Below are 24,312 nucleotides of genomic sequence, written 5' to 3'. Positions count from 1 at the left end.
TGTAGAATATAAATAATAAAAAAACCCGCAAAAATACAATTAAGTCTCTTTTTACATAAACATCCAAACAGCCATTTTGTTACAGGATTGGCTCAAATTCAGTTGTTTATATTCCACCAGGGTTTTTTTTTTTTAAATACATGTATCGATCCTGATAATGATCCATGTTCATGAAAATGGCAACATCATACTGGCTCCACAGTTGTGTGTGTTCCTTCACACTCACATGAGGGGCAGTGAGCAGGGGTGAGTTGGTTGTAGTTGTGGTTGTAGTTGTGGTTGTGCGCTGCGCCACCTTGAGGACAGCTGGGTTTTGTGTGGGGCTGGAGGGAGCACAGGGGTGCACAGGGCTCTGACTGCCCTCTGTATCACTGCCATGAGAGCTGGGAGGAGTTGGGGGCATCTGCAAAGCCTCAAGCTCTACACACACACACACACACACACACACTAAATATAATATTAACACTCATACAGTACGATCTATACTAACACAGTCCACTATTTACTATACTAAAACCTGTACTCCTGTTTCAGAGACATCTGTCTGCCCCACTTTAGTTTATGTATGCTCAACAAACATTAGTGATGTAACTGGATTATTGACAGGTCGCCGTACTTGGTGCAGCTTTTACCTTTAGGTGAGAGGTTCAGGAATTGATCCACCTCATGTGGCTCCAGTTTAATCTGTGGGCTGAAGCTCTCCTCATTTACCTGCAGCTACCATACAGAGACAAGACAGGAAATTTCACTTCACACCCAGCTTACGGTGCGAATTTATAGTATTGAGTAATGAATGTCTCATTCCTCAGGCAAATTTCTTTTTAGCAACACACACAATGATAAAAATATAATTTTTCTTCATTACCAAGTTGTTGAATATTAGTAATATAAACAATATCTCTAAGAATGTATGTGTATAATCTGTTGATGTTTAAGGATGCTCCTAATAACCAGAGTTTATTGAGATGGAGTTGTACAATGAATACCAGTACAGAATAGCATTAAACATAGTTGATTATTTATATAGATTTATTTAGGGGGAAAAAAGTTTTATTGGACTTTATCATTTTATCCTTTTAAAAATCAACAGACACCAGACCCAAAAGTACCTTTACTTTTGGTATTATTACTTTAGGGAAACCTTAGCTGATGCATAATTTTTTTTAATTTTTTTTTTTTTTAATTTGAGAAACAGGTTATACATGTTGCTCTTAACTTTGTCATGTTACCAGTCTGTCTCATCAAACCAAAGTAAGCTAGTTAAATAAATAAATAAATAAATAAATAAATAAAACACATCCATCTTGATACTCTATAAACATATACCTGATCAAGCAGGCAAATTCAAAATAAGTAAAATGAAAGCGCCTATATATATATGCTCATCTACGCTTGTACGGTATACACACACTCATACATCTATATCCCCTTCATCCATACATGTCCATATTCAGGTGGATCCCTAAACAAAATCATTCACAAACCCCACATACATTTCCTATACATATTTAATAAAGAGAAAAAGAAAAAAAACCTGGCTGTTTACATGTATACCTCTGACTGAGAATAGTCAGACTCCTTGACATAAATAAATAAATAAAATAAATTTTATATTTAAAAAAAAGTGGCGTGAAGCCAAACCTAGGGGAGCCATTGTGTCGAGTTACTCAATAGCTTGTCTAAAGGTTGTTACATAATTTGTCCAAGTTTTCCAGTATCTTTGAAATCTGTCTTGTTCAAGCCTAAGAATGAAAGTCAGCTTTTCCATTATAAAAATATCCTGAACCACCGTGACCCAGTCCTCTATTGTAGGAGAATCTATTGCCAACCATTTCCTCATGATTTCTTTTTTACTCGCTAATAGTAAAATATTGTACATATATTTATTTTCAAAACCCTTCACAGTGTCCAGTTTTAAACCTAAATACATACTGTAGTCTCAAACCCTAATGGAATCACTGTTTTCAAAACTTTCTCCATAGCCATTTTAATTTCCTCCCAGTATTTTGAAAGGGCTGGGCAGTCCCAAAACACATGGAAAGGTGTTGTTTTACTCTCGCCACAGGACCTCCAACATGATGTGCTTCCTCCTAGGGAATTCCTTTGTGCTGGTACTCAAAAGAACCTTACTATATTTTTCCACCCAAATTCTCTCCAAGACAGAGCTGATGTACTCTTCCATTGTTGTAAATCAAGTTTTTCCCCCATACCTCTAACTGCATTATAATATTACTCTCCTTTTCCCATTTCTCTTTTATATATGTTGTATCTTCCCCTTTTAACTCAGACCCTCGTCGCAGAAAGATACTGAAGTTATATAAAGGGCTTCCCTTTATATAACTTCGATATCTTTCTGTGACCAGGGTCTGACTTGTAACCCAGTAAGAAGATCCTCACTATACCTGAATTAATTTTGTCCAAGTCCTCCATTCTCATTATTTCCTTCTCCCCAAGTAGTATCCAAGGTGCAAAAATCTATAAAAGTCATGATTGGTTAATCCAAAATTATCTTTAAGATAATTAAGTGTCTCAGTGCCCCCCTCATAGAGGTCACCGTGTTTTATCAGCCCTCTTTCAGCCCATTGTTTAAATCTAGCATCTGTCCTGTTAGGCAAGGCAAGGCAAGTTTATTTATATAGCACATTTCATACACAATGGCAGTTCAATGTGCTTTACAGAAGTAAAAACAAAAACAGTAAACAATAGAGAAATAAAATTACATAAAATAATTTTATTTTTATTCTAAAACAATTAATTAAAAGAATTAAAAGAAAATAATAAGAATTAAACAATAGTAGAAATAAAATAATAAAATGAAGTAGTAGTTCAAATAGGAGGAGAAAAAGAAAAAAAAAGAAACCAGCAGAATAAAATAGAATAAAGTTAAAGTTAAAGTAAATTTAAAACATGCAGAGAAAGTAAAGATTATAAAAAATGTAAAGAAGACAATATTAATTATTTAACAGAAAGCATCTGAAAACAGCTTGGTCTTTAACCTAGATTTGAAGCTGCCAATAGCAGGAGCATTTTTAATGTCCTCTGGCAGTTGGTTCCATAGCTGTACTGCATAGTAGCTAAAAGCTGCTTCACCATACTTTGTTTTAACAACTGGTTTTAATAGTAAATTTTTCTGTTTCGATCTGGTAGATCTGATTGGGTTAGGCCGCTGCAACATATCAGAGAGGTAATTGGGCCCTGTACCATTTAGAGATTTGTATACCAGCAGCAATGCTTTAAAGTCAATTCTGTAGCTTACTGGAAGCCAGTGAAGGGACCTTGGAATTGGAGTAATGTGCTCTGTTCTTTTTGTTCGTGTGAGAACCCTAGCCGCTGCATTTTGAACCAGCTGAAGTCGTTTGATGGTCTTTTTTGGCAGGCCTGTGAAAAGGCCATTGCAGTAATCAACCCTACTAGAGATGAAGGCATGTATTAGTTTTTCCAGATCATTTTTTGACATAAGTCCTCTTAGTTTGGAAATGTTTTTTAGGTGATAAAATGCCGTTTTAGTGATTGCTTTCATGTGACTGTCAAAGTTTAGCTCGCTGTCAATGAAAACACCAAGATTTTTAACCATTTCTTTAGTTTTAATCCCTTTTGTGTCAAGAATAGTGGTAATCCTGAGTCTTTCATCTTTTTTTCCAAATAGAATTACTTCTGTTTTATCTGTGTTCAGCTGAAGAAAATTTTGTGACATCCAGCTATTGATTTGATCGATACACTGGTAGAGACATTCAAGGGGGGCATAATCATTAGGTGATAGAGCAAAATAAATTTGGGTGTCATCTGCATAGCAGTGATACAAAATTGAATTTTTATTGATAATTTGCCCAAGTGGGAGCATATAAAGGTTGAAAAGTAATGGTCCAAGAATCGACCCCTGGGGGACACCACAGGTCAAGGACATTGACATTGAGGAACAATTTCCCAGGGTAACAAAGAAGCTTCTATCTTTTAAGTATGAATTTAACCAATTGATAACTTTACCAGTCAATCCAACCCAGTGTTCAAGTCGATATAGCAGTATGTTGTGATCAACAGTATCAAAAGCTGCACTGAGGTCCAGTAATACCAGGACCGATGTTTTGCCTGCATCAGTATTAAGACGTATGTCATTTATAACTTTAATCAGCGCTGTTTCAGTGCTATGATTGGCACGAAATCCTGACTGAAAATTATCAAAAGGGCTGTTTGATATCAAGAAGGCAGTTAATTGATTGAAGACAATTTTTTCAAGGATTTTCCCGATGAATGGTAAATTTGATATTGGCCTGTAGTTATTTAATACTGAAGGATCCAGATTATTTTTTTTAAGTAGGGGCTTTACAACGGCTTTTTTTAGGGACACAGGAACAACGCCAGTCTCCAGGGATGTATTTATAATTTGAAGCACATCTGTAATTATAAGATGAAGAACAGACTTAAAAAAGTTGGTGGGCAGAATGTCCAATTCAGATGTTGAGGAACTGAGATTTTGTACAGTTTTTTCAAGAGTCTCATAATCAATTAAACAAAATTCTGACATTGTGTTGAAGTTATCTATCTGTGTCATTGGTGATTGCAGTTTTTCAATTTTTTGCAACTGAGATATATTATGAGGAATATTCTGCCGTATTTTATCAATTTTACCTTTGAAAAAGGATGCAAACTCATTGCATTTATTAACTGAGAGAAGTTCAAGTGCTAATTGTGGTGGGGGATTAGTTAGCTTCTCTACTGTTGAAAATAGCACATGGGCATTGTTCATATTCCTGCTGATGATGTTGGAGAAAAAAGACTGTCTTGCTTTACGAATTTCATAATTATAATTACAAAGCATCTCTTTATGGATTTGATAATGGATGTGAAGTTTAGATTTGCGCCATTTTCTTTCAGTCTTTCTACATTCTCTCTTTAACAGTTTACCAGCCGGGTACTGCTTCCATGGTGCTTTCTGCTTATCATTGACTCTTTTGATTCTGAATGGAGCAATATCATCCATAATTTGGGTCATATTTAAATTAAAAATGTCCAGTAAATCATCTACAGAGTCTGACATTTTGGTTGAGTTCTGAGAGAGAGCTTGCTCAAAAAGAGCACATGTGTTGTCTTTTATGACTCTCCTACCTATAGTCGTTGAACTGTTCTGAATGTGAGGAGACATAGAAACATCAAAGAAAACACAGAAATGATCGGATAAGGCCAGGTCAACAACAGTATTAGAAACAGTAAGACCCTTTGTGATGACGAGGTCAAGAGTATGACCACGAGAGTGGGTCAGCCCCTGTACATGTTGTACTAGGTTGAAGTTGTCAATAATTGCAAGTAGTTCTTTGGCATAAATGTTATCAGTATTATCTACATGCAAGTTAAAATCCCCAGATATAATAAGACAGTCAAACTCTAAGCAAATGACTGATAACAGTTCACCAAACTCTTCAAGAAAGACTTTGGCTGAATGTCTCGGAGGCCTATAAATAGTTAATAATAATATGTTAGGAGAGCATGTAACAAGTGCACATAAGTGTTCAAAGGACGTAAAATCACCAAGTGAGGATTGTTTACATTGAAAAGAGACTTTGAATATATTTGCGATCCCTCCACCTTTCCCTTGTCGGGTAACATTCAAAAAATTAAAATTTGGGGGAGCTGCTTCAATAAGGGTGGTAGCACTATTTGCTTGATCCAGCCAAGTTTCAGTTAGAAGCAAAAAATCAAGATTGTGTTTGCAAATAAGATCATTAATTAAAAATGACTTGTTTAAAAGTGATCTAACGTTCAGAAGAGCTAGCTTTACAGAAAGTCTAGAAGTAATATCTGCTTGTGCACTCTGATGCTGTTTTAAAACAGGAAGGAGATTAGATTGGTTCACCCCCAGGGTTAAATGTGCTCTATGTTTTCTGTTTCTTATCAACACATGAATAGAGAATGGCATAGGCACATTGGGTCCCAGCTGGTTTTCAACACTACACCCATTTGCAGGGACCCAGAGTACATCAAACAAGACTTTCTAAATGTTCCATTTGGTTTGAGGGTGAAAGGATTGGAGATGATATGTATCTTTTGGATGGTGAAAAAGATTTGTAGCCAGCTGAAAGTCCTGGGCAAACACGATTTTGATGAACTGGGTACACTGCTTGTCGCGACAGATTTGGGCTGGAAAAAGAGAGTGTAGCCATTGGGAGCAATTTTTTCATGCTATTTGGGAAATCCATCCGAGGGGAAGTGGAGTCCTCTGTCTTTGAAACTTGGCAGTCTTGTAGGTCAGATGTCTGTGTGTCCTTGATGACGACTTGCAAAGATGATTATTTAGGCTTTGTAACTATGTCAGTCTGCGACATCTTATCAACTGTTTTCCTCAATGCTGGCTGAGAAAAGATTGCAAGTCTGTAATGGTCTACTAAGACTTTGGCTCCAATCCAGCTGAGTTCAGTGCTATTTGGCTTGTAAAATTCTCTGCGATTCCAGAAAAGGTTAAAATTGTCTACGAAGTTCATACCAAATGAAAAACAAGTTTTTCCAAGCCAGGTGTTAAGACTGAAGAGTCGAGAAAAAGCAAAACTTCCTCTCGCTGGGAGTGGGCCACTGATAAAAGATTGAATTCCAGTCTTATAGAGCTCAGAAAAAAGTTTTCTGAAATCATCTTGGGCAAACAGCTGTTCTCTGAAAACATCATTTGCTCCCACATGCACAACAATACGTTTAATAGTTTTATGCTCGGACATGAGTTTCAAAATGCTGTCTTTGGTGTCAGAGATGGATGCATTTGGAAGGCAACAAATAATCATCCCATAACCTTTTAATTGTCTTACAGTGGAATCACCAAGAACAAGGGTTGTGGGATCAGGTGGTGTTACGAGCTGCTTTTTGCCTCTTCCCACAGCTCTTCGATCTTGGTGTGATCTCTTTTTACTATGTGTTTGTCCGCTTGAAAAATCCTCTTCCACATCCCTGAGGCATTCAAATTTGTTCTGAAGCCTTATGGGCTGTGGATTTTCCAAAGGATTGTAGATCCTATTGTAATTTGTAGAACGAGCTGGTGTTGAAGTAATTACTCTTCTGTTTTTATTTTTGGGCTTGCCACCCATCATTTGCCAGTTTTCTGTACTCACATTTTGCCCAGCTTGATTGATGAATTCATCCACTTGATCTGCAATGTCCTCGGTCTGTCGGAGTGCAATCTCTGCATTCTCAGCCACTGTTTCTGTACTCCTTTCCTGAGATATCGCTTTTAATTCGTCCGTCTTTGGCAGAGCATCAATCTTTGATTCCAGAATAGAAATCCTCTGTTCTAGTTCCATGCATTTTCTGCAGGATTTTTTGCTCCCTGGCATTTTGTTTTAAAAACTAACTTATCTTATAAAGATGAAAAAAATAGTGGAAATTAAATGAGAAAGTAAAGTATAGAAATAAAGATCAAGAAAGCAGGAGCAAAGCAAAGAAGCGTCCTACTCGCTTAGGTAGAAAGTCCAAGTCATATCCTATCCATCTCATGATCTGATATGGTTCTTTGGTCCTGTTTTCACTAATCACCCTGTGCCAAATCCTAATTGATGTTTTTATCCACGGATTTTCCTCCTTTAGATAATTACTCAACCCACTATCTCCTATAAGCGCTTGCAGTGGAATGTTATTAGATATCTGACATTCTACCTCTTTCCACTTAGCTTTATAAGATGGATTACAAACATTGGTCAATGTTTTCAACTGTACTGCCTGATAATTTTTTATATTTGGAAGGGAGAGACCTCCTTAATCCTTTGCCAGCTGAGTCTTAAAACAAACCCTCGGCTTTCTCCCAGGCCAAATGAATCGTGATATTAATTTGTCTAATTCCTGGAATTTTTCATCTGGGAGGTCTACTGGAATGGTTTGGAACAGATATAATAGTCCGGGCACCATGCTCATTTTTATTGCTTCCACCCTCTCTCTTAGCCCTAAGAAGGGCACTAGATTCCATCTGGTCAGGTCAGATTTAATCTTGGAAATTAAGGGGTCATAATTTATTGATATAATCGTGTTCGGATCTTTTAGGATAGTCATTCCTAAATATTTCATTGACTGATTCCCAACTCACTTTGAATTCATCTTTACTCCATTGGCTAGGAGAATAATTAAATGTTAAAATTTGGGACTAAATAGTTTATAACCTGATAGCAATTTGTATTCCATTAGGGTTGTGAGCAATTCTGAAAAGGAAGTAGCTGGATGCCCTAAGTATATCAAAATATCATCCGTAAATAGGGCTATTTTTTGCTCTTCTTGAGATATCAAAACTCCATTTATCCTCTCATTTTGTTTTATCCAATGACTCAAGGGCTGTATGAAAATTGCAAATAAGAGTGAGGATATAGGGCAGCCCTGTCGACATCCCCTTTCTAGTTCGAAAGCATTTGATAGTCCACTATTAATCCGTATTTTAGCTGTCGGCTTGCAATAAAGTGCTTGTATCGTCCTAACAAAATTTTTGTGAAACTGGAATCTGTACAGTACCTTATATAACAAAGACCAATCAACCAAGTCAAACGCCTTCTCTGCATCTAACCCCAGCAAGACCACTTTTGTTTATATGGTTAATTACATGTAGTGTTCGCCGAACATTGTCCTGTGTTTGCCTCTGTCTAATAAAACCTGTCTGGTCCAACTGAATAATATCTGGAAGTATTGCTTCTAATTGTCTTGCAAGAATTGATGAAGAGTTTAATATATTGATTTAGGTACTGCCTAAAAGCGGAGCTCCCATCTGTTTCTGGGTTGTAGAATTTTCTTATATCATAGCCAGCCTCTTGTTTTATTTCTTTACTAGCTAGCACTGGCCACTAGGCGGTGTGTATGACTGGTAATTACTAACACTGGCCACGAGGCAGTGTGTATGACTGGTAATTACTAACACTGACCACTAGGCGGTATGACTGGTAATTACTAACACTGACCACTAGGCGGTGTGTATGACTGGTGGTACACGTACACACCACAAAAAATCGACTTGATGGGTTTACCATTTTTTCTTAGGTATGGTGCTCCGCTGGAGCGCCGCTATAATCCTGATTCAACACACTGACTGATAATTAGAGCAATCTGTCTTATCCTTCCCTTCTTTTGGTATTACAGCTATGATCCCTTCCCTCCAAGATTTTTTTTTTTTTGGGGGGGGAGGAATTTCCCCTTTCTGAAGGACCCAGTTCAACGTTCTTGGTAACAATGGTGATTCAGTTACTGAAGGTCTTGTACCATTCAGCTGAAAATACATCTGACCCTGGAGACTGAATAATATCTGGAAGTATTGCTTCTAATCATCTTGCAAGCATTGATGTGAAGAGTTTATAATCCTGATTCAACACACTGGGTGATAATTAGAGCAATCTGTCTTATCCTTCCCTTCTTTTGGTATTACAGCTATGATCCCTTCCCTCCAAGATGTTTTTTTTTTTTTTTTTGGGGGGGGGGGGGGGGGGTGAATTTCCCCTTTCTGAAGGACCCAGTTCAACGTTCTTGGTAACAATGGTGATTCAGTCACTAAAGGTCTTGTACCATTCAGCTGAAAATCCATCTGACCCTGGAGACTTAAGTTTGAGTCTTGATATTGCCTTTTGTAATTCCCCTACGATCACACTGGCCATCAAGATTTTATTCTGGTCATCTGAAATTGTTGGGAGATTGAGCAATGCAAGTAGAGAGTCTGGTGATTTTTCCCTCCTTTATGGACCATCCGGGTACAGTGGTGCTTGAAAGTTTGTGAAACCTTTAAAAGTTTCTATATTTCTGCATAAATATGACCTAAAACATCGGATTTTCACACAGGAGCTAAAAGTAGATAAAGAGAACCCAGTTAAACAAATGAGACAAAAGTATTATACTTGGTCATTTATTTGTTGAGGAAAATGATCCAATATTACATATCTGTGAGTGGCAAAAGTACGTGAACCTTTGCTTTCAGTATCTGGTGTGACCCCCTTGTGCAGCAATAACTGCAACTAAACATTTCCGGTAACTGTTGATCAGTCCTACACACCGGCTTGGAGGAATTTTAGCCCATTCCTTCATAAACAGGGTATCTGCACATTTTTCAAGTACAAATTTAAAGACTTTTAAGACCTTTTCAAGACCTCTAAATGGAAAAATTAAGACTGTACCATGGCAAAGAAAATGATAAATACAACAACTTAAAACTGTTTTCTGCAATAGTTTTTTTTACTAACTTTAAGAAGAATGCACACAATTGGTGAACAACAGGGTGCATCAATGGCAACTGTTAGACATGCAAACAGCTGAAGCAAAGTCGTGTGTTTTGGGCCTGCAGAACTACTGTAGCAGCAAGGAGAAGACTGGTGTTTACTGGAGAAAACACCATGAATCATTTCAAAAACGAACACAATAAACGGCAAGTAGAACCAGCTGAACAACCTTAGCCGGCATTATTTCAATCCCCAAAGATTATCTTTGATGTGTGATTTTGTGTCGGACAGCAAAATCAGTCTGAGCGTCGTACAGTACACAGCTGGCTGAGGAAGTTCTCGAGTATCTTCTGCATTATAGCAGGTAACAGCATAAACCTGTTTATGCAGTCATACAATCAGTGTGTTACATTAAACACAGAAAAACAACTGTCACCTTTCATAACCATTATCAATATTAATCAATGTGTTGTAATAACTGTAAACTAATTATCAGTGCAATTGTTATATCAATGTTCATTATTCAAAAATAATCATTAATTATTATCTATAATCCATTAATAATTTTGTATTACTAATAACTTTTTTAATAATAATTAAAAAAAATTAACTAAATTTTATAATTTTAATAATCACTACTTACTAGCTATATTAATTAATAATTAATAGAGTAGCAATTATAATTCAATATTATTAATTGCTACTTAATTAATAAGCAGTGATTATCAAAATGTACTTTCATAATAAGTAGTTATTATTATCAACTACTAAATTATACTAATAAATAATAAGTAGTGATTATTAAAATGCTATAAAATTGAGTTATAAGATTAGTTAAAATTATTATTAAAAAAAGTAGTAATTATCATTAGTAGTAGTAGTGATACAAACAATTATTCATGAATTATAGATAATTTGTTTTTAATAGTGAACATTGATATAACAATTGAACTGATAATAACATTAACAAGTATTACTAGTAGTATTATTGTTTATTATTATTAGTACAGTTATTTTATATCAATGTTCACTATTTAAAAAAAATTTATCTATAATCCATAAGTATTTGTTTGTATTCTACCAATTACTACTTTTTAATAATCTCATCTCATTATCTCTAGCCACTTTATCCTTCTACAGGGTCGCAGGCAAGCTGGAGCCTATCCCAGCTGACTACGGGCGAAAGGCAGGGTACACCCTGGACAAGTCACCAGGTCATCACAGGGCTGACACATAGACACAGACAACCATTCACACTCACATTCACACCTACGGTCAATTTAGAGTCACCAGTTAACCTAACCTGCATGTCTTTGGACTGTGGGGGAAACCGGAGCACCCGGAGGAAACCCACGCGGACACGGGGAGAACATGCAAACTCCGCACAGAAAGGCCCTCGCCAGCCACGGGGCTCGAACCCGGACCCTCTTGCTGTGAGGCGACGGCGCTAACCACTACACCACCACTACACCAGTTTTTAATAATTTGTAATAATTTTTAATAACTTAATTTTATAACATTTAATAATCCCTAGTACTTATTAATCACTAATTCATAACTAGTAATGATTAATAATCAATAATAATTACTATTACTACTAATTATTATTAGTGGTTGTTAATATTATTCTTATTATATTAAAACATTCAACATTAACATTATTATATTAATATATTTAATTATTATATTAAAACTGCTTCCTGAGTTGTTCACGCCGAGTCCTTTTTCCCGCGAGTGCCGGCGTTAATTACTAATCCTTTTTTAACTTTTTTTCTACAAATAAATTTCCAGTATCCTCTTCATTTTTATTGTACTGTCGCTTTCATTTTTGTACTTTTCACTTTCGCTTTCCTTTTTCCGTTTTTTTTCCTGGTTTTTTCTCTTTCTTTTTTCGGAAGAACGCCAAGACGGGAAGCTTTCTTTTTCTCTCCTCCTGTGTAAAGACCACAAGCGGAGGCCATCCACATCTGATCTGCTTTAATATCAACAGATCTTCATTTAAGAGTACGTGAATCTTTTCATCATGGCACACCTTCAGCCTGTTCAGTGTGCTGAGTGCAGGATGTTTAGTCATTCTTCCACCGTCACTAGCGATAGCTCTATTAGCTTTACTTGTGATAAGTGCAGATTAGTTAGCTCTCTGACGGAGAAGATTACAGTGCTAGAAGCGCGTGTCCAGGCTTTAGAGCAGGTTAGTGAGCGTGAGAACAGTGTAGTTTCTGTTAGGGAAAGTCTGGACGCCCTAGGTGGAGTTAGCAATCCCCCAACTCCGGCATTAGAGCCCTTACAGCGGGGCAAATGGGTGACGGCTCGGCGGCATAAGCGTAGAGCCAAAGCTACCGCTGAGGCTCGCCCACGGGAGCACCACTCCTCTCCGCGTCACATGTCGAACAGGTTTGCTCTCCTTAGTGATGCACCCACTGAGAAACCTGAAAGAGCTCTGGTTATAGGGGACTCTATCATACGGCACGTGAAATTAGCTCAGCCTTTAGGGGCACCAGCAGCTTTAGTCAGGTGTATACCGGGAGCCAGGGCGCCGGACATAGCAGGTAATCTTAGGGTCCTAGGCAAGCACAGGTTCTCAAAGATAGTTATCCATGCAGGAGCTAATGATATACGCCTTCGTCAGTCTGAGGTTACTAAGAGTAACTTTGTAGAGGTGTTTAAATTAGCGAAGGCGATGTCCGATGCTGTAGTATGCTCTGGCCCCATCCCAATGCGGCATGGCGATGTAGCTTACAGCAGGTTATGGTCGCTGAACTGCTGGCTGTCCAGGTGGTGCTCTGAAAACAGTGTGGGCTTTATAGATAATTGGGCTAATTTTGAGGGCACTGCTGGCCTGTTAGGGTGGGACGGTGTCCATCCCACTCGGGAAGGTGCTGCTCTCATTTCCTGCAACATAGGTCATAGTCTCAGAACAGGCCTAGTTAATTTCTGACAATCCAGAGCCAAGGCCAGGGAGCAGACGAAGAGGCTAAACCGACTGTCTGCTAGCTGCACAGAGTCGTCACTCAGGGCCCACTACATCGAGACTGTGTCTGTTCCCCGAGCTCAACAAAAAGGTAGAAATTTTCAGAGAGTTTGTTCCAGTAACCTAATCAATATAAAATTAGATCATACTGACTGTACAGCTGCTGCCAGCACCTTTGATCTAAAGGTGGGGCTATTAAATATTAGATCTCTTACATCTAAAGCGCTAATGGTTAATGAACTCATTACTGATCAGGAGTTTAATGTACTGTGTTTAACAGAAACATGGATTAAGCCAAATGAATATATAGCATTAAATGAAGCGAGTCCTCCTGGATACAGTTATATACACCAGCCTCGTCTAACTGGCAGAGGAGGAGGCGTCGCGGTTATTTATAACGATTATCTAGGTGTAACACACAAACCTGGTTATAAATTTAATACATTCGAAGTTCTTCATACTTATATAATGTATGTAGCCTCGAAAAATAAGTCTACCCAGTTAATTCCATTGCTTATTATTTACAGGCCCCCGGGGCCATATTCTGAGTTTCTTTCTGAATTTGCAGATTTTATCTCAGATCTGGTTATTTCCTTAGACAAAGCTTTAGTTGTCGGAGATTTTAATATTCACTTCGATAACCCAGAAGACCCTTTAAAAACAGCGTTTGTGTCCATCTTAGATTCAGTCGGGATTAAGCAGAATGTCATAGGACCGACCCATAATGGTGGTCACACCCTTAATCTAATACTAACATTCAGATTAAATGTAGACAATATAGTCATACTTCCACAGTCTGAAGTTATCTCAGATCATTGTCTCATCTCATTCAAAATATGTCTGAGTAATAATATATGCACCTCACCACGCTACTGTATTAAACGTACTTTCACATCAACTACTGCACAGAGCTTTATAAATGATCTCCCAGAGCTGTCAACTTTGATTGGGTCACTGTCAGCCCCTGCAGAACTTGATCAGGCAACTGAATGCTTAGAGTCAACATTCCGCCATACTTTAGATAATGTAGCTCCTCTAAAAAGGAAAATGGTCAGAGACAAAAAATTAGCACCCTGGTATAATGATGACACTCGCACATTAAAACAGACCACTCGAAAATTGGAACGTAAATGGCGTCAAACAAAATTGGTAGTGTTCAAATTAGCTTGGAAGGAGAGCTTCCTGAAGTATAGAAAAGCTCTTAGTGCTGCGAGATCAACATATTTCTCCTCCCTAATAGAAGATAACAAAAATAATCTGAGATTCCTATTTAATACTGTAGCAAAATTAACCAGGAATAAGTCCACTATCAACACATGCACCCCTGCAGTATGTAGTAGCAACGACGTCATGAATTTTTTTTAATGACAAAATTGAGAATATCCGACAAAAAATTCAAACTACTAATTTAAGGTTAGACAATGAAAGTGACCTTGTAGTTAACAATATAACTGTATCAGATCATCAGTTAGAATGTTTTATTCCCCTAAAAGAAACTGAATTACTTTCATTAATCTCTACATCAAAAGCCTCAACTTGTGTACTAGATCCCTTACCGACACATCTATTCAAACAGATAATGCCTGGAGTAATTGAACCGCTTCTAAAAATAATAAATTCTTCTCTTATGATTGGCTATGTACCCAAATCCTTTAAACTAGCAGTTATCAAACCCCTGATTAAAAAACCTGACCTTGATCCCTGTCAGCTGTCCAATTATCGGCCAATATCAAACCTCCCCTTTATCTCCAAGGTCCTTGAAAAAGCTGTGGCACAGCAGTTATGCTCATATTTACATAGGAATAACATCCATGAAATGTATCAGTCAGGATTTAGACCTCATCATAGCACAGAGACAGCACTGGTTAAAGTAGTAAACGACCTACTGTTGGCGTCTGATCAGGGCTGTGTCTCGCTACTTGTGTTGCTTGACCTTAGTGCAGCATTTGATACCATTGATCATTCCATTCTTCTGGATAGACTAGAAAATGTTGTGGGAGTTAAGGGAATGGCCCTCTCCTGGCTCAGGTCTGTTGATATAAATGGTGATATTTCTAGACGTACCGAGGTAAAGTTTGGTGTTCCACAAGGTTCTGTCTTGGGTCCACTGCTTTTATCTCTATATATATGTTACCTCTGGGCGATATTATTCGTAAACATTGTATTAGTTTCCACTGTTATGCTGATGACACACAGTTGTATGTCTCTGCAAAACCTGATGAGAGACACCAGCTTAATAGAATTGAGGAATGTGTTAAGGACATTAGACACTGGATGCTTAATAATTTCCTTCTGCTTAACTCTGACAAGACTGAAGTACTTGTACTCGGACCACATACAGCTAGAAGTAAGTTTTCTGATTACACAGTGACTCTGGATGGCCTTTCTGTTTCTTCACGTGCAGCAGTAAAAGACCTCGGAGTGATTATTGACCCCAGTCTTTCATTCGAAACTCACATTGATAACATCACCCGGATAGCTTTCTTTCATCTCAGAAATATTGCAAAGATAAGAAATTTAATGTCATTGCATGATGCAGAAAAACTAGTCCATGCTTTCGTTACCTCCAGGTTGGATTATTGTAATGCCTTACTGTCTGGATGTTCCAGTAAGTGCATAAACAAGCTCCAGTTAGTTCAAAATGCAGCAGCAAGAGTCCTTACTAGAACTAGAAAATATGACCACATCACGCCTGTCTTATCCACACTGCACTGGCTCCCAATCAAATTTCGTATTGATTATAAAATACTACTCTTGACCTTTAAAGCACTAAATGGTCTCGCACCACAGTACCTGAGTGAACTTCTGCTCCTTTATGACCCGCCACGCCTACTTAGATCAAAAGGTGCAGGCTATCTGCTGGTACCTCGTATAGTGAAGGCTACATCAGGGGGCAGAGCCTTTTCTTACAAAGCCCCACAGTTATGGAACAGCCTTCCAAGTAATGGTCGGGAATCAGACACAGTCTCAGCATTTAAGTCTAGGCTGAAAACATATCTGTTTAGTCAAGCCTTTTGTTAATGGTGTTTATGAGGTAAAGGAGTAGATCTGGAGGGTCCTCAGACATAGAGTGTTTTGGTAAACTGGGATGTATGGATGCTGTCAGTCCCCACTCGCTTGCTCACTCGAGTTTGTTGACGGTGTAGTGGCTGGCTGCTTTATGTCCCGGGGCTCCCTCATGCCTGTGTTACCTTCTGGCTCTCTCCTTTTAGTTATGCTGTCATAGTTAGTTGCCGGAGTCCCTGCTTGTACTCGGTGCAATATGTATACTGTTCCTACTTATTCAGGTGACATTGGGCATACCTAACCACCTGTGTTTTCTTTCTCTCCCCCCCACCCCAAATCTGTCCCTCTGAGTTACATGGAGTCAACAGGAAATCTTTTGGTGGAGAGGGTGGAGACCTCGACTGGCTATCGTAGCCTGCAGGGAATCGGCCGTCAGACTTCTGTCGCATGTCCCAGACCCGGTGAAATGTAACTGAATTGTCTTGGCCAGCCCTAAGGGTCCCATCTGCATCTCATCATTGCTGAGGAGTGTGCTCCCATCACCCAATCAAGCATCCAGCCAGAGCAGGTCATGATATATTTTACCATATTAACATGCCATTGTTGTGTGTTATGCCTGATGTAAAGACTCTCGTCTCTGCAAGCCTACCACACAGATTTAATACTTGTCATTTTTAGGGCATACCTAACAATGTGTTTTCTTTCTCTCTCTCTTCCCCCCCAATCTGTCCCTCTGAGTTACATGTTGATCCTGGGATTGAGATGCTGGCCTCTTCTGCCCCTTGGACCTGCTTGATCCATCCTGGTGCCCTGTGTCTGGTCGGAGTTTTATCGCACCGCTCCTGTGAAGGACGGCCCCATGAGGACAGTTGAGGGTTATACCTGTTAAAACTGTTAATATTATAGTCAGGCTGTCTGTTGTTGCCCAAATGAGGATGGGTTCCCTTTTGAGTCTGGTTCCTCTCGAGGTTTCTTCCTCATGTCGTCTGAGGGAGTTTTTCCTTGCCACCGTCGCCACAGGCTTGCTCATTGGGGATAGATTAGGGATAAAATTAGCTCATGTTTTAAGTCGTTCAAATTCTGTAAAGCTGCTTTGCGACAATGTTTGTTGTTAAAAGCGCTATACAAATAAACTTGATTTGATTTGATTTAAAACACTGTTGTAGACAATAAGTAATAAAACTAAAAAACTTTTTGTACAAATTATTTATATTGTACTATATTTAGAATTATTGTATTTTCTGGAGTTCTTTTTGAGTTTTGAAATAAAGGTTGTTTATATATTTATATTAAACTTAGTACAATAAACAATGTTAATTATGTAAAAAAAAATGATGCTAATCATTATTAGTAGTAGCAGTAGTATTTCCTATAAGTCCCATTTTTCACCTGACTCTTGTGCGCATGCGCGAACCCCCCCTTGCGTTTCACTCCGGAGCGCTTGACCTCTAACACACGCGTGCGCGCCTCGTGTCTGTGAAAAGCCAGTTTCCCAGTCCGCCGTGTCCCCAGCGCTGCGGTACCGTCTTTAAACACATTTGTGCGATCCAGCGCTTTTTATCGCAAACGATTCTTCTCCTTATTTTGGGGGTATTTGTCATCCCCTAACCACTTGTTAAACAGACATCTTCCCATAATTATCAACGCTTTCTAGCGCCCGCATAAGCTACTTGCGCATCTCTCACTCTTCACAGCCACCACGCCACACTGCCTCCAGTAGCCTCCTAACGTTAGTTCTTGATCTACGGAATGCACAGAATGCACAGAACCAATGCTGCCCCCAAAAGGTGCGCTGGTCACTTTTAAAATTACGGTTAAAAAAATACCCCAAACCGGATGGAGACATTTCACTCGTTCGGTCCAATATTAAATTTAATACCTCCCTTTCGAAAATTCCAGTCATTCCAAACAGTTTAAGACATTTTAAGGCCTTGAAAACCAAAAGTTGTATTTAAGACTTTTTAAGACTTTTTAAGGACCCGCGGGAACCCAGATAAAGAACAGCTTCAACTCTGGGATGTTGGTGGGTTTCCTCACATGAACTGCTCACTTCAGGTCCTTCCACAACATTTCGATTGGATTAAGGTCAGGACTTTGACTTGGCCATTCCAAAACATTAACTTTATTCTTCTTTAACCATTCTTTGGTAAAACGACTTGTGTGCTTAGGGACGTTGTCTTGCTGCATGACCCACCTTCTCTTGAGATTCAGTTCATGGACAGATGTCCTGACATTTTCCTTTAGAAGTCGCTGATATAATTCAGAATTCATTGTTTTATCAATAATGGCAAGCCATCCTGGCCTAGATGCAGAAAACAGGCCCAAACCATGATACTACCACCACCATGTTTCATAGATGGGATAAGCTTCTTATGCTGGAATGCAGGGTTTTCCTTTCTCCAAACATAACGCTTCTCATTTAAACCAAAAAGTTCTATTTTGGTCTCATCTGTCCACAAAACATTTTTCCAATAGCCTTCTGGCTTGTCCACGTGATCTTTAGCAAACTGCAGATGTGCAGCAATGTTCTTTTTGGACAGCAATGGCTTTCTCCTTGCAACCCTGCCCTGCACACCATTGTTGTTCAGTGTTCTCCTGATGGTGGATTCATGAACATCAACATGTGAGAGAGGCCTTCAGTTGCTTAAAAGTTACCCTGGGGTCCTTTGTGACCTCGCCGACTATTACACACTTTGGTCTTGGAGTGATCTTTGTTGGTCGACCACTCCTGGGGAGGGTAACAATGGTGTTGAATTTCCTCCATTTGTACACAATCTGTCTGACTGTGGATTGGTGGAGTCCAAACTTTTTAGAGATGGTTTTGTAACCTTTTCCAGCCTGATGAGCATTGTAGGTATCATACCGCCATCTTGTGTCAGAACTACAATTCCCAGTCCACTTCCGTGTGACCTACGTCACGCGTGGGCGGGATCATCTACGTCATCATACAAGGAAACATAAAACAATGGGACAACGCTTCCATCTTTGCTCTCTCACGTCTGGCTTCCGATGGATCTGGATGTATAAAGAGGCGCGCTCTCCACCCCAAAAAGACGTCTTCTTTCTTGCAAGATCCATCACTCAGCGCGATTTTGCTTCTTACCCTTGGCAAAGGTAAACTCTAGAGTCGCGCGATCTCTAAACTCAGCCTGAGTTACAACCGGTTTACTTGCATTAGAAGTGACGTCACGACTGCAGCCCAGGCAGTCAGAAGTTAAGAAGCGATTGAATCCTTTTTAACTCAAAAGCGTTGTGCATCTGATTCTGATCAGAGACTTTTCCTCACGAACGCTGAGATTCGGACCAAGAACCCTCTGCTTTTCACAGGAACCACCCAAGTGCTCCGCTGGACCCGGAAGTTTTCTCCGCCTCCATCACGAGCGGCTCACGTGCTCCCACGGCGAGGCCCGAGACTACACCGGCGAATAGTTCTTCATATCTTGCTAAAGGCAGGATTAAGTAAGATTTTGGCATTTGGGCATAATTAGGATAGTCTTAGGAATTTGCTTTTATTTGAAATAGTGTGAATTTAAACCCAGGTTTATTGTTACACTGTTGAACACGCAGCGTGTTGATTTATTTTGGTTCTATGTTCTCTCAATTGTTTAATAGATAGGCTGCGCATGCTTCTCTCTTTTATTCTTTACTACTAACATATAGTTCTCATTATTATACATCTTGATGTCATTAAGATTTCAGTGGATTCAGTATGGTTATGAGCTAGTGGGTTAGCTACAGCTTCGCTTTTGTCTGCTTAGCAACACAAAGCTAATCAAGGCCTACCATGTGCTCAGCAAGCCATCAGGCCTAACAAACACACTTTAGCTAGGCTATAGGGCCTTTCACAAACACATACTAGCAACACAAGGCTAATCTAGGCCTCCACCACGTGTAGTTAGCTACACGAGGCTAAACACAGAGCTAATCCTTTGTTCTGTTTAGATAACATTCTTTTGTTTAGCTACCAACAAGCTAGGCCTCCACCACGTGTAGTTAGCTACACGAGGCTAAACACATGGTCAAGTCCTTCACACTCCCTCTCTCTCTCTCTCTCTCTCTCACACACACACACACACACACACACCTCACTGCTTGTATATATTGATTTATCTTTTTATCTTTGTATAATAAATTCATTTATTAAACAAACTGTGTTTATTTGTGTGAACAACATCTGAAGTCCCCAATTTTCTCAAAGAATTCAAAAAGGGTGCAAATGTTATATAATATGGTAAGTGATCTTAATAATTTGGAAATGTACCATAATTTAGCTGTTTGGTAATTTATTATTAAGCACCAGGATTAATGGTATGATTCACTAAATGATTCCCTAAATGATTCATTGAACAATTCCCTAAATGATTCACTAAATGATTCATTGAACGATTCACTGAACGATTCACTTCAAATGAGAGTGATTCTATGGTATGATTCAATTCAAACGAGTCAAATTAAATGATTCAATGGGATTGATTCATTTTAATTATTGACCTTCAAAATTTAATGAGACTGATTTAACGAGATTGATCACTTAATATCAATAATTAACTGATTGCACCCACAGTTAAAATGGTGCCCCGTGTGAGGAGATTGGTTTGTTGACTTCTGGATTATTGTTCAACAACAAATAAACTATCAGTTTAATTCAGCAACTGCTAAGGTATATCCCCAGGTGTGTTAAAACGGATAACAGTAGTGTGATAACCATATCACCAATACTCATAACCTATTCAACTTAGGATAAGAGAGCATTTCCAAATAAACCTTCATAATTAATTACATAGTTAATTAATAATGATTAAATTAATAATTAACTTGATTAATTATCTAACATCCAGCCTAAGTAAAATGGCATCCCCTCATGTCTCAAAAATGGAAGACAACGCTCAAGACGTGTCTCTCCTTGAGGTCATTGCAGACCTCATTCACTGCTCTGCCTCCGAAAAGGCAAACATTAAGTACATGAGTGAGAGTGAATGCCAAAACAACCTAGACAATTCAAACAAACATATGAGAGATCCAAAAAGAACAACTATTAGTGTCCAAGTGGCACTAGGTAAGCTATTCCTATCATACTTCCAAAATGCTGATTCAGAAATCAGATGCCTTCGCGGAGAGGTTGAAAGGCTGACCACCAGCAATGCCAAGCTGACAGCCGATAATAATGATTTACATAGGGAGCTTGAGCTCTTGAAGACCTCCCTTGATGATTGCACCGAACGGCTAGAGAAAGCCGAAATGGTTGCTAAGAGGGCTGCCCAGGAGCAGACCCCCCAAGAGCAGCGCGAGGGGCGTGAAAGACCCCCAACAATGCGCCAAAGCTCAGAGCGGGAAGAGGCGTCCGAACCGGACACCGTAAATGATCTGGTCGAGAACCAGACATCCCGCCAAACTCCATCAACTCGCTACACGACTCCGTCGTCGTCTAGCCAGGATGGAGCTGCCCTGCGCTCATCCCGAGCCCAGGCCCGTAGCACACCTAGGTCAGTGCGCTTCAGTCTCCCTGATCCATCTCCAGACGAATCAGACCACGCATCTCGTGCGAAGCGGGAGCGATTCCAGAGTAGCTCAGACAGTGAGTACTCAGAAGAGCCAAGAAGGTCGCACAAGGACGTGCACCAAACCCTTCGTTTACGGCAAATTGACCTACTTGCCAAAGATGTCGAACAATTCGATCCCGACAATCAAAGAACAAATGTAAATAACTATTTACGAGAAATTGATCGATGCCTGATGGACCTGCCGAACGCCACAACACGTGAAAAACTTAAACTAATCTGGAAGACCTCCAGTAGTAGCGTTCGTGCCTTTTTAGAGACACTACCCCCAAACATTCGCGATAGTTATTCGAAACTTCGCAATTACATGAGGGAAGAATATGCGCCATACACGGACGAAACCTCCGCGATATTGTGTGCATTACAAGTCAAACAAAAACGGTCTGAGGCGCCTCGTGAATATTACAGACGGCTACGTACTGCCTATTTCCAAGGTAGTAGTGCACCAGGGTTGGAAGAAGATAGAGGTTTCATATCTCTCTTCTTGCATAACCTCCACCCAAGCGTGCGGACCCATGTCACACTGACGTGTCGACAAGGTCGCTATTCGATGAGGGAAATTAGGCGACTAGCCCAAATGACCTGGGAGACCATCGTCAAAACCGCAAACGGAAACGATGATGAACCCAGGGTCCTTAGCCTCCAGGGTGAGGACAAGCCCCCGCTAACCTTAGAAGGAGGTGAAGCTCCAAAAGGGGGACCCACCTGGAAAAATTCCGGTCCAGCCCGATCCTTGCCGAGCCATCACAAGGGTGAGTGGAAAAATCGACAAGGTAAGGCCAGGAGGGACCAAGGGCGAGTCCACAGTGACGATGGCAATCGCCCATCACATGAAAAGGGTCATAGGGAACAAAACGGTTGGCAGCAAAACCGTCATCCCCGCTCTGACCAGAAACGGCAGAAGCGTTCCGACCGTAGCTCTAAACGCAAGGGTAGAGACGACCAACACAGTGACTCAGACCAACCTGGTGAGTTCCACTCAGAGCTGGACTCTTTAAAAGCCCAGTTGGCTGAGATTAAAGAACTGTTACAGGAGACGTCAGACCCCTCAACAGATAAAACAAAGGAGCCCAAGAAAAATGACAAACCATTTGCTGGCATGACTAGGCCAGGAACCACGGGTATATCTCGTAAAAGGGGGAAGGAGATCTCTCTGAAACAGCAGGCGAGGGTCAGGATGTAGGGCCCCCCCTGGTGGCGAAGGCAAACACACAAGACGCACCTCTCATGTGCGCTAAAGTCTTCACCACCATTTCTCAGACACACGGCTCTCACAAGGCGACCCAATCCCAACCAAGCCCTGCGACATAAACTTAGTCAGCTTTACACAAAACAAAACCCCACAGTCGTTGGATCCCACAAAATATGCACAAAACTATTGCGACGAGATTAGTGCGAACACTGATCAACCAAGCGCCACGCGAGATCAAATTTCTGATTAACTTCAGTTCATGTCTTGGCACACCGAGTCCGGTGTCGAAACACCTGACATCGCGACTCCCCCTAGTGGCAAAAATCTCCCTCTATCCATCGACTCAGACACAGACACCCATTTCACCGCTGGTGTAATGGCTGCGCTGTGGAACATGTTAGGCGTCAAGGCGAAATTCCATATCGCGTACCACCCTCAATTCTCTGGTCAGGCTGAACGAGCCATTCAAACCATTGTGAGCATGCTGCGAAAGTATATCACAAACCATGGTAAAATTTGGGACGTGAAACTTCCCTTGGTGCTAAGGGCCATTCGGTCCACCCCTCATTGCGCCACTGAAGTCACACCCTATGGGATGATGACTGGGCGAGAGTCGGTTCTTCCCCCGCATCTCCTATACAAACCAGAGGCCATAAGCGTCGCGATTGCATACACCGCACATCAACATGTCGCCGACCTACGATGCCACCTACAGTCAACCTTTACAGGTGCCCAAAAGAATCTCGATTCGAGAGTAGAAGGACACAAAGCCTACTACGCTCGAATCTCAGAGAAGTTCCTACCACCCTGGTCGAGACCTTTCGATCGTGGGAAAACCGTTCCCCGTCGCGTATCACATTAGGACATCTAGGCCTAATTAAACGCTTTCATATCGATTTCCACGATAATCGAATCAAACCTTTTGAACAGTCCTCACTCCAAAAGGGGGTGGACGACAGCTAGGCCCATCCTGTCCACCTAGTTTGTACGCATCACTCAACCATAAGCGTACACTAACATTCCCGGTCAGACTTCACCAACCCAATGAAGTAATAACCCTTCAGTATAACATGGTAGATAAAATACTAAAATCCGCTATTATTACTAGTGTGTATTCATCGCAAATACACCTGGCATATAGTCTTGGCAGTGCTATCCTCATTTTTGTGAATCCACAAACTTAGAGATGTGCACCCCCACTAAAGACATCCACTGGGTCTGCCCAGGCAACCCATACATAACACTACACACCTAGCTAGATAAGATGGTCTGTGTCCCCGACAGCTAGCCGCAGTAGCGCACGCTTTCTAGCCAGACCCCCCCACTGCTATCACCTTCCCAGAAGATTAGGTTTGCCAACCCAAACACTAATACTTCTTTCCTTCCTTCATTTCTTCTCTTTTCTTGTTTTTTTATGCCTAAGAAATTGAACAC

General features: G+C 40.2%; 1 protein-coding gene across 2 annotated transcripts in view; it reads right to left on the bottom strand.

The window, feature by feature from the left end:
* creb3l2 (cAMP responsive element binding protein 3-like 2) overlaps positions 1–24,312 on the bottom strand; it is a 110,765-nt gene that overhangs the window by 10,258 nt on the left and 76,195 nt on the right. For both annotated transcript variants that reach the window (XM_060902765.1, XM_060902766.1), the window contains exons 4-5: positions 633–717; positions 227–420 (exon numbers count right to left, since the gene is read on the bottom strand). In XM_060902765.1, the coding sequence (XP_060758748.1) occupies positions 227–420; positions 633–717 (279 nt within the window). The remainder of the gene's footprint in view (positions 1–226; positions 421–632; positions 718–24,312) is intronic.

This window comes from Neoarius graeffei, chromosome 21, assembly GCF_027579695.1.
Source record: "Neoarius graeffei isolate fNeoGra1 chromosome 21, fNeoGra1.pri, whole genome shotgun sequence".
Lineage (NCBI taxonomy): Eukaryota > Metazoa > Chordata > Actinopteri > Siluriformes > Ariidae > Neoarius > Neoarius graeffei.
This window is presented reverse-complemented; position numbering and strand designations above follow the sequence as displayed.